The 10,983-nt window shown below is 42.5% G+C and overlaps 1 protein-coding gene across 2 annotated transcripts; it reads right to left on the bottom strand.

Annotated features, from left to right (window-relative positions):
- Positions 1–371: 371 nt before the first annotated feature.
- On the bottom strand, positions 372–10,006 carry egfl6 (EGF-like-domain, multiple 6). Of its 2 annotated transcripts, XM_012825103.3 has the most exons (13): positions 9,901–10,006; positions 8,541–8,644; positions 8,020–8,112; positions 7,803–7,922; positions 7,568–7,687; positions 6,979–7,113; positions 6,767–6,889; positions 6,172–6,234; positions 5,319–5,570; positions 2,649–2,723; positions 2,460–2,555; positions 1,877–2,142; positions 372–1,069 (listed from the first exon to the last, which is right to left on the bottom strand). In XM_012825103.3, the coding sequence occupies exons 1-13, from the start codon at positions 9,972–9,974 to the stop codon at positions 962–964; spliced, it is 1,629 nt and encodes a 542-aa protein (XP_012680557.1). In that variant the 5' UTR covers positions 9,975–10,006; the 3' UTR covers positions 372–961. The 2 variants fall into 2 exon arrangements, with proteins under 2 accessions (XP_012680557.1, XP_031416453.1); XM_031560593.2 differs by lacking the exon at positions 6,172–6,234.
- Between the last annotated feature and the right edge of the window lie 977 nt (positions 10,007–10,983).

The following is a 10,983-nucleotide window of genomic DNA, read 5'->3' as shown; positions in this document are numbered from 1 at the left end:
CAAGGAATACATTTTAGTTGGCGTTAGAACTAAATTAAAATACAGTTTTAAAATATAGGCCTACTTTTTTCGACTGCCACATGGCCCCAAGAAATTAAATGGTGTTTAATAAAACAATTGAACTGCATGGCAAAGGCTACCCATATCTGGTCTCTGCAGGCCATGCACTGGGATAGGAATCAATTTACCAACTATGCATTGGCTACAAACTAACTTACAAATCTAGATATTTGTAGAGAGTCTTTCAGTTTAGTTTCAACATAACTGAAGGTTACAGTCAGTAGTTATTCAAGGGCAAACATGTGCTATCGGCTGTTTATTATTGCTGCTGCTACTTCTTGTTTGTTAAATAACTTCAGAGGAAAAAATTGTAAAAAAGGAAACATTTTAATGTTATACATTATGAAAGCAAAATGTACAGCAGTAAATGAAGTTGCAATCATTAATCATACAAACAGTGAATGGAGACTGCTCAGACATCTTCAAAAACTATCACAATCTATCTGCTTTTATCTATCTTATACTTGTTACACACATACTACATTCTGCTGTGAGCTATACTGCAGCATAGTGGCAATTTAAAAAGTGTGTGTGTGTGTGTGTGTGTGTGTGTCAGTGTGTGTCAGTGTGTGTTTGTGTGTTTATTACGTCATGCACCTGAGTTTTTCAATCTAGCATTTTGCATCTAAAAAAGAAATTAATGTATCTGGTAATTCCTCTATATTGAATAATTTCCTCAGATTTACAACATTTTGCCTCCCAAGAGAAACATGTTGGCAAAATATTGCTAATTTTGAAAATGTTCTTCCCATATATCCATTTCAATTGAGACCAAGCGTAATTTTGTATGGGTAGCTGAAGTTGTGGTTGCAGTTGGTCTGGTGACGATTACTTGCTCTTAACTAAGAGCTTGTTGTATTATGCCATGGAATTACTTCTTTTGTCTGAAAGAAGTACTTAGTTAAAATAGGCCGGCATCATCGTCCTGACAGGACCCAGAAGTCAGTACAACATTGTCCAGCGCGATCTCTCCCTCAGTACCTCTGCCACGCTCTGCCTCAAAGATGACCTGCAAGGCACAAAGCAGCTTTTGAATAATGCTTTTCAGTGACACAGTTCAGTTCACTCCAAATAGAGTGACATGTTATAAACTTGTCTCTTCCTGAATTTATCATGAAGACCAAATTGTTTCAGAACGTATGAGTGAATTATAATACTAATGTTGTTTTCATTTAAAAATAGAACGTCAATGTCTTTGAGTCTGAATGAAGCAGTGTTCAAGTCTCGGGCAGTGCAACTTGCTGTAGGCTACCTCCCAAATGTATATAGCCATTGTGTAGTGACAATGTTGTGTAGCAGTCTGCATCAGCGTTAACTAATTGAGCCCGTCTGTGACAAATAATGTGGGATTATTTAGTAAACTATCTGTAACATATTCTGTGTTGTTAAATAATGAAAACTATTTATGCAGGACATACTCTGTAGATCATCATATGAGGGACATGTGTGAGCCTAAATACGTTAATAACATTATCTATTTTAACCTTTCCTCTCTTTATTGGATTCAGGTGATGCAAGAAGTTTAAGCTAATTTTGTTTCAAACGTAATTGGAAAAAAACAAACAGATATTTAACGTGGCTGATGGTGTGGTCTGTGCTGTATATGATTAAGCCCCAAATGTTACATACTGTAACTCAGCTCCTATAGACGCTTACCATATTAGCATTACCATGGGTTACAGTCTGAAATACAAATTAATTTTCTCTCGCATGTCTATGTATTTATTTGAAAAAGGACCTGTCTTGAGTTTAGAATATGCACAGCAGCTGCTTTTGTTACCAAAGGCTGAATTGTGGTTCCCCCAAAGTGTCTCACCTCTTCTGGTGCTTCATTCTCCCATGTGATGGTGAGGAGCTCCGTCTGCCACTCCTGGCTGCGGGTGTGTCTCTTCTCCCACAGCTGATTGGTGTCGTTATCCAGCAACACCCTCAGAGTGCCCACCTGGTGGCCCACCAGGCGGTAGTTAAAGGTCAGGCAGAAGCTGCTGGTCCTTCTGGCCCGGTCATTAAGAAGTAGCTTGAGCCGGGCCACATCATTCTTCTCTCCCAACAAGCCACTTACAGCCATATAATATACCAGCCCTTGAAAAGAGGATATTACAATGACTGACAATTTACTCATGACATTACACACATTGCAGCCGAGTCCAGTTTAGCTCTTTGGTGACTGACATTAGCCATGCCTGAGAGGCTTTCTGCATGAATGTGAAATATGGCCATTATCTGATGTAGTGTATTATAGTGGCTATAGTTCACGCCAACTTGAAAATGATACTGCATTTGAGTTGGGGTGAATATATCTAAATTTAACAGAGCATTTACTAGTTGTCTAATAATCCTTACAGTGCAGTTTTTATGCAAGTTTATCTAAGAAATTGTTAAATGGCATGACATGTTACCATTGTCATGGTAGGAAACCCCCCACTCCATGTCGTCTTCTTGGTCTTGCATCCACTCGCATGCACCCTGATCAAAGTTGCAGTCTGTGATGAACTCTTTTAGGCAGAAAAATACACAAATTGTTACTCATTTCCCCAGGAGAAAATGAAAGTCTGAGGTATGTTGTGCACACGAAAAATCAGTTTTACCATCCTGTGTTGGATCAATTTGGATCTCCTTAACTTCGGTAGGGGGACCATACACTGACTTGAGTTCCTCAGCAGCTGGGAAAGATAGTCAGGGTTAATATGGTTAGTATCTATGTTAAATCATTTTGTGTTTATACTCTAAGAGATCACAGCCAGTGCAGAGAGGAAAGTAGTTGGGTCAAATAGATAAAATTACATTTTTGCTCCTCTGAATCATGTTTTTTTTACACTCACAAAAAGAATAAGTTTCACTTTATTAAGCATACTCAAAATATTCAAGCAAAATGTATTATTTTTGTAATTATGGACAGCTGTGTCTGCAACATACCTATGTTATCATGTTACTCCCACATAGTGCAAAACACAGAGCTGATGGATATATTATAATGTCACGACTTTGGAATTACCTGGCATTTTGAAGCAGGAGGAATTCATGTCCTCAGAGAGATACTTTTCAAAGGCATTTCTTTCACATAAAAAAGTAGCTATCTGCGTGTGCTCACCTGCCTACCTGTCATCTCTCCTTTAAATACGCAGGGTAGAAGATATTGCAGCTTGAACTCCTCAGATATGCCCTAGCAAAGTCTATAAGCTCTGCTAGACAACCAGATGTAGCCGAGCTTCGCTAATTGAACACGGACAAGCAGAAGAGTGGTGTTTGAAGGGATTTCTGGGCTGATGACAGAGTATCCCTCAGAGTCAGGCATGTTTGCTCAACAGCTGTTTTACCGGATGATAATAAGAGGCCCATAGTCTTAGCCCCCCTCTCTGCCCCGAGGACAGGCCACCGAGAGACTAGTGTCTTGGGGTTCACACACACACACACACACACACACACACACACACACACACACACACACACACACACACACACACACACACACACAGCGGGCTAGTGCTTGTGAATTCCTCCCTGGAGCTGATGTATGTCTCAGAGCTTGTCTTCTCTTGCTCACTGAGACCAAACAGAGGTTTCAACTTGTCTCCATAAAGATCCAGATCAGCAGCAGAGACCCTGGATTGTTACCATCACTCTCGGTTTTCATGCTAATGCAGTGTGTGCACCAAACAATGTCTGGAGTGTGGTTAACACAGAGAGATGACCTGTGTTGTTTTTGGTTCCCTACGCTCCTCTGTTGATACATGTTCTGCTGCCTCATGTTTACTTCACAGTGAAAATTGGAGAGTTGCAGATTGATTGGGAGGTTGAGACTACAGGCCATGGAAAGGTTCTAGTTATGCTGTTGTCACTGATTTGTCAAATTTGTCAGGAGCTCTGTGCTGCCACCCATATTGACTCAAAGGACTCTTTTAATAACCCATACCTCTATATTTGAGGTTGGTACCAGGCAGGACAAAGCATGTGTTGTGTTTTTTTCACTAATATATGAAAGCCACCAAAGTGAATGTTTGTGTCTGACATTGCTATTCATATTTACTTATTTATTTATTTATTTTATTTTAGTTATAGATTAAATAATAAATAAATAAATAAAAATAGGCACAAAATACATAAATATATATAAACAAGTAGATATTTCTTTGGTGTGTGGCATTTTAACAATGAATGTGTTTTTATGTCCTATGATTTGAATCCTGGCATTTGAATGTATTCAGTAGAACATGCTAGAGACTGGGCTGTGCTTGGTGGCTTGAGTGATTTATGGAATCTCTGTGTACTTGCCCTGCTGCAGCCAGGGGTTGCCATAGCTCATGGATATTAGCCATTTCAGACACAGCCAGGGGTTGCCATACCTCATGGATATCAGCCATTTCAGACACAGCTGCTAGTGTTTTTTTTAGCTATTAACAATAGCATTTGAATTTGACATATTCTATCTAGCTAATTTCTTGATTTTTTTTAAAAATCTTTTGTCTTACAGAAGAGTTTTTAGTCATGAAGATCATTAACCAACACTTTTGTCCAGGAGTCTGAGTTGACAAAACCCATTGTTCAGTGGTAATCCTCAAGTTGACATCAGGATGACATCTGGCAGTTCAGTGCAACATTCACCCCGGCCTTATCTGAAACAACTATTAAAGTATATAAGCAAAGAGCCAATTTCAGCCTTTAATTACTGTGACAGTAAACCTGCCATTGTTTAACTCTACTGCCTTAAATTGTTAAAGAGCTGAGAATCACCTGATAAAACCCCAAGTTCATATGCACACAGCTCCTGTAATAGATACAGATTTTTGGCACCATGCATTCTACAGAGGTGTCTAAGATATCTGAGTAAGTGTCCCTCTCGGATTAGCCTGAAAGGTTAGCTGCTATATTAAATGCTTGCATTTCGCAAGTACTAATAGAATGGGAGGTGGTGGTATCTTATTATTGAAATGGGTGAAGTGATCCTGCGCAGTCTGGCAGACAGACAGCCTTGAGGCTGCACAAATATGTGGAGTGTAGTTGTGTTGCCAGTAATTAGGGCAGAATTCAGACCTTATAAATCACCCTCAGCCCTGGCCATCAAAACAGACCACTGGGAAATGTAAAAGGTTCCAGGTCAAAAGTTTTCTATCCAGACACAGTCACGTTGTGCCCTTAATGCTAAGGACATTTAAACAGTAGTTTTATAGTTTACAACTGTAATGAGCTAATATTGGAATACCGTTGTGTGCATTATAATACATATGATTTTTTTTTTTTTAACAGAACGGGACACTCACTGAAAACATCTCCTCTTGGTGGTTCCTCACTGTCTACTTGGTTCTCCTCATTGCCGCCATCCCCCCTCTCCTCACCGTAATCCTCTTCGCGAAATTTTGCAACATTTTCTCCAGGTCCACCTATGTAGACTCCTCCCTCGTAGTCGAATGGCTGGAGGCGGGGGCGGGGTGCCTCGGTCACCTCGGGCTCAGGGATCACGTTCTTCTGCTCAACATCAGGCTTGTACGGCTTCACTGGGGAGTCTGGGAGTGCTACAGGGACAGGATAAGGGTTTGCATCTGTCAAAGAGATTTTCTGTGTTTTTTTCTCATTAAGGGTGGGTTTTTCCTCCCTCAATTCTGAAGTTTTACCTTCGATGAGAAAAACAAACCTTACCTGTATATATCATCCAAATGTTGCTTTTGGGGGGGACAGTTTATGCAAAATTATTTAACGTTTGAGATTTCAGCGTTTCAGACACCTCATAAATTAGCAGACAAATGAGGTTTCTCATTCATTCATGCATGTTTGGCATGGTCATACACTGGCACACTACAAAGCATGTGTCCTACGCAGTGGTTGCATCTGTAAGCCATAACATGGTCGCATGCTGGCTGCAAGGGGTGAAAACAGCTGTGTGGAAGTGTACGGATAGCCAGGCTTGAGTTCTGGAGTTGGGGGTGCGCAGCACGAAGCACTAGACTAACGCAGTGAGGGTGCAGAAGCAGAGAGCGAGAGAGGGAGAGGGAGATGGGGAGGGAGATGGGGAGGGAGGGAGAGAGAGGGAGAGAGGGAGAGAGAGAGATGGGGAGAGGGAGATGCGCGTGAAGGTCAAAAGCTAGTAGCCTTGCTTTGAATTCCATCCAGTCTCACCATTCAGGAACTCATCTGCACTGCCCCTGTCTCCGTCCCACGAGCTCTGATAAAAGGGCTTGACTATAAAACATAAAGGCATCTTCATTGGCAAACAAATCCTCCCTGACCAGCATGCACCTGATTGAGAAAAGAGTTAGCTTCCTCCTGGGTGTGCCATGCCACCTATGTTCTTAAGGATATCCTGTCCAGCTCAGGGATTTCACCATGGCTTTCCTCTTTGCCAGACATTTTCCTCTGTCCTTCAGATCACTGGGCTTCATACAAAGACAGATATTTACACAGGTGTGATTTCAATCACGGCCTCTCCCTGACATCTGTAGAGTTCAGTAAGGTCTGAAAACAGGAAACTGTCTTTGGCAGGACTCATATTTGTTGACTTTTTTCAAGTCTTTTTTTGAAGACTGCAGATGAATTATGGTACTGAGAAGCAACTGAAAGTGTGCAAGACAGATAGTGATTTTACCATACCATAAACACATGCTTCAAGTCCCATCAGGGTAGTATTGTGTATGTCATCAAATAAATCAATCTTTAAATGCAGCATTTCTATATTCTATAGGTTTAGACTTCACATAAAGAATAGTAGTCTTACCAGTGCAGTCGACACCACTGCCTCTGAAGCCTTTCTTGCATTTGCATTTGTATGATCCTTGTGTGTTGAGGCATTCAGCATGGTGGCTGCACTTGTGGCTTCCAGAGAGGCACTCATCGATATCTAAAATATCAGCGTGAAATCCATTCATTAGCCTTGTCATGATCATTTCAAATTGAATTCCAGTAGTTCTCTTCAAAGTATTTCCTTACCTACGCAGTCATATTTTCCATCTACATATTTCAGGTCGTACCCATTCTGGCATTTGCAGTAGTAGCTGCCAAATGTGTTGATACACCGTCGGTTGAAAGGACAAAGATTCTGCCCTGTCACACACTCATCAATGTCTAAAGGAACGAGATAAGGGGCATGGTTATTATGTCATAGTGAAAACTTTTATGAACATCCATTATTCTGAATGTTTTTTTACATTGAGAGATGATGGTGGTAGACGGTGAAGTTATGATTCCCTTGTATGGCCATTTCCCATTGTTTTTACAACCTTAAATGGAACAATATGGTTTTAACTGCTGTCTCTCTTTAGTAGTAGCATTTCAGTAGAAGAAACGCTCCAATGTTTTGTCTCCAGAGCTCCCAGACGATGGGGCTTTTATGTAAAAGGCCTGGAGCCAGACCATTTGTCAGCCCATATAATATGCTGCTTTTAAAGGCTCTGACTGACAGATGACCTTTTTTATGTGGTGTCAGCGCCGCTGGTCAGCAGCACTAAGGAACCTGCACAATCAGCCTGGAGAATCTAGATGGAAGATCAGCTCCAGGTGATCATCCACCTCCACTCACCCACGCAGGACCTCTCGTCTGGCCCCAGCTGGAGGCCTGTGGAGGGGCATAGGCAGCGCGTCTCCCCCTGCACCTCCTCGCAGCCGTACTGACAGTTGGCCAGGGTACAGGTCCTCGAGTCTGAACGGCCACAGAGAAGGGGGAGAGACAGGTTTGGTCATTCTGATTTACCACCCAAACAAGTCTAGAGGAGACCTGGACACAAGGAAGTTGAGGTTTGAAGGCATCCACTCACTAGTACAGGAGCCATCTGGCATCAGGGTGTAGCCATTGAGGCAGTAGCACATGTAGCTGCCATGTGTGTTCATACAGCGGTGCTCACAGGGACGTGGCTTCAAGCCGCACTCATTCAGATCTGAAGAGACAGAACAGGAGGAAGACATATCCATGAATTAGACAGAGGCCAAGAAGCCGAGAGTTCATAATCAACCCTTCCCATTAGACGCTCTGACCTTGACTGCAGCTCCTTCCTGTGTATCCAGGGAAGCATTTGCATTTGTTGGGGCCGACACACTCTCCGTGCTCGCAGCCATGTTCACATTGAGCTGGTAAAGTATTCAGCAAGGGAGATATATCAGAAACAGCAATGGTGGTTTAGAGTGAGGTCAAACAGGTTCACTAGAGAAAGAACAACTGCATATTTTTCCAACCTCAGGCAAGTCCTTTTTTATTTTCCTGGAGGCAATTTACTTTATATTTTCTTCTGGTGAATACCATTCCCATCGTGATTTATTTAAAGTAAGTGCAGTTTCGACATTACAGTGGAGGATAGGAAATTGTTATGATAAAATATGAAGTGAAATAGTAGAATTAATTAAAGAACTGAACGTGAAAGTTCATCAGTCTGCATCATATCAGTTGGAGTTTGGTTGCTGAAACCTTTGTTCTATGTGTTGAAACACAGCCAGTACATGATCTTCATTAATCAAACAGAAAACAGAAACTGAGTAAGAAGTTAAAATGAATACCTTACCTTCACATTGACCTTTATTGTTTTTCTTCCAACCATAGCAACATTCTAGTCTTCTCCCATAACGACACACACCGGGATGGTTGGCTGAGATTTGTCTGCTTTGCCTTGTATTGGGGGAAGAGAAGTTAGCCTTATCGGCTGGTCAGCTTTTATGTTACATTAAGCTATGAGGACACATAGACACATCTATGAATATGATATGATCCTCCTTTCAGTCTACAGGGATAATTACTGTATACATGGCTGCGCTGTGGAAAACAAACAGATACAAATAAACAAGCCCCCTCTCATCTGTACAAGAGACCCTTAATGAGAGTACTCATACAGACAGGATCGCTCTCTCTCTCTCTCTCTCTCTCTCTCTCTCTCTCTTTCTCTCTCCCTCCCCCCAGACAGACAGGAGTGTTAAAAAGACACCTCCAGCCTGTGCTTCCACTTATACCACATTTCCACTGTAATTAAACCCCTGACTTGATGACTAAGTTACAGGAACAGATGGCACGTGACTACTTTTAAAATATCCCCACTAAATCTGCAGCAAGCTTCACGTTGCCCTAGATATATTTCTGTGAATCCAAGAAGAAGTTTTAATGCAGTCTTCATTTAGGAACTGTTACTCTTGGCAGTGCAGGTGTCACACAATACCTGTCCCTCCATGTCAGCATGGCTTAAATACGGGTTATGTGCACTCTTAATTTATATCCGCGTGGAGCGCTCTTAACCTATATCCGCTCTATAAGTGTGGAGCGCTAGTCTCGATGGCCCAGATGTTTGACATTCTGGTGGCTTCCTAAAAGCAGCCTGGGCTCCAGAGGGACTGGAGGAATCTGAGATCAACCAGAATAGCCCACAGGAGAGGGGCTGCATTTGCAACAGGTGTCCCCCCCCCCCCCCCCCCGTTCCACTTTTAGTGAGCTGAATGTCATGCCGTGCATAGTCAACGATGTATGTGTATTCACAGTGTGAATGTCCATACATGCCACCGAAAGCAATTATTTTCTTAAAACGTATCAATTGCATATTTTTTTGCTTAAGAAACGATGTCTCCAAAATTGACACGACAAGTTCTAAATTGTCAGATAATTTAAGTTATCATGCAGATTTAACTAGTGATCTTAAAACTCTTATGGCTGGTGTAGTGACAACTGCACTTGACTGGCATTTATCTGCATTACATTGCTAAGAAATCGATTCCCCTTTTCTCAAATGCATGGTACCCACAGACTGCAGTACCTCAGGCCCCATATGTGTAAATTGCAGGATAGCCACATCAAGCTGAACAATCCTGTGCAATACAGCGCTCTGAAGTTACAGGACAGTGCAATAGTTTCATGCGGTCTCCAGTTTGTTGTTCCCTCACCTGGAGGTGTTGGCGCTCCCAGACCAGACATAGAGCAGCAGAAGCAGCGCACTGATCCAGGTGAAAGACCGCATGTCTGTGAGTCAACGCAATCCTTTCTTTCACCGCTTTCCTTCTCCTGCTCTCTCTCTCTCTCTCTCACACACACTCGTCTGTCCCAATGGCTTTTATTCTGTTCTCTTTGTTCTCCTTCTCCCTGAGGCTCCACACTCCATTCACCTTGGCAAGCAGTCCAAGCAGGAGTCTCAAAGAGGCAGCAGGCTATTGAGTCCACACACTGACTTATCTTTGTTCATCTGCTCTCCCCTTCATACGCTGCCCTCACTCCTTCTTCTTCTCCTCTCTCTCTCTCTCTCTCTCCCTCTCTCTCTAACTCACTCACTCACTCACTCACTCACCCATCCACACATATGCACACATAAACACTCTCTCTCTTGCTTGGGAACTCAGTCCCATATGCTCTCTCTCTCTCTCTCTCCTAGCTGAAATTCCAGAGGTGGGCTGTCATTACAATGAGTGACACAGGGGTGGGAGCACAGGGGTGTGTGTGTGTGTGTGTGTGTGTGTGTGTGTGTGTGTGTGTGTGTGTGTGTGTACGGTTGGGGGTGGGGGATGTTGGGTTGTAAGGGGTACTCTGAAACTTTATACTGGACTAGGTGATTGATGAAATAAGTCTTGAGTTCTCCTCTCTCAGTAGGCAAAAAAGAAAATAAAGCTCACAGGTGATAACCTTAGCTGCTCCCTAAATGAGCGTGACGGGGAGGAAGAAAGACACATGTTGTTAACGGCAAAGGTCTGTGCCCCTCAGCCAGTGGTGCACGTCATGCTCATTATGTCTCCTCTATGTGTCGCCTTTCCATGGTCCGGGATTGAACATACATTTAACCCAAAAACATGCGTCTGGAGCTAATGAGCTGGATGTTCCTCGGCTAATAGAGAAGCTCAGCTACCACACAGGCCGGGACAGTTCCAGCTGTGCTGGTCTTTGATGTATTGCTAATTGTTATCACAAACATGCTAATTCTGAGTTCAAGAGGAGATAATGTCTGCTATAGAAGAGTTTTATGAGTTTGGGAGGTTTTA

The sequence above is a fragment of the Clupea harengus genome, chromosome 2, assembly GCF_900700415.2.
Source record: "Clupea harengus chromosome 2, Ch_v2.0.2, whole genome shotgun sequence".
NCBI classification, from domain to species: domain Eukaryota; kingdom Metazoa; phylum Chordata; class Actinopteri; order Clupeiformes; family Clupeidae; genus Clupea; species Clupea harengus.
This window is presented reverse-complemented; position numbering and strand designations above follow the sequence as displayed.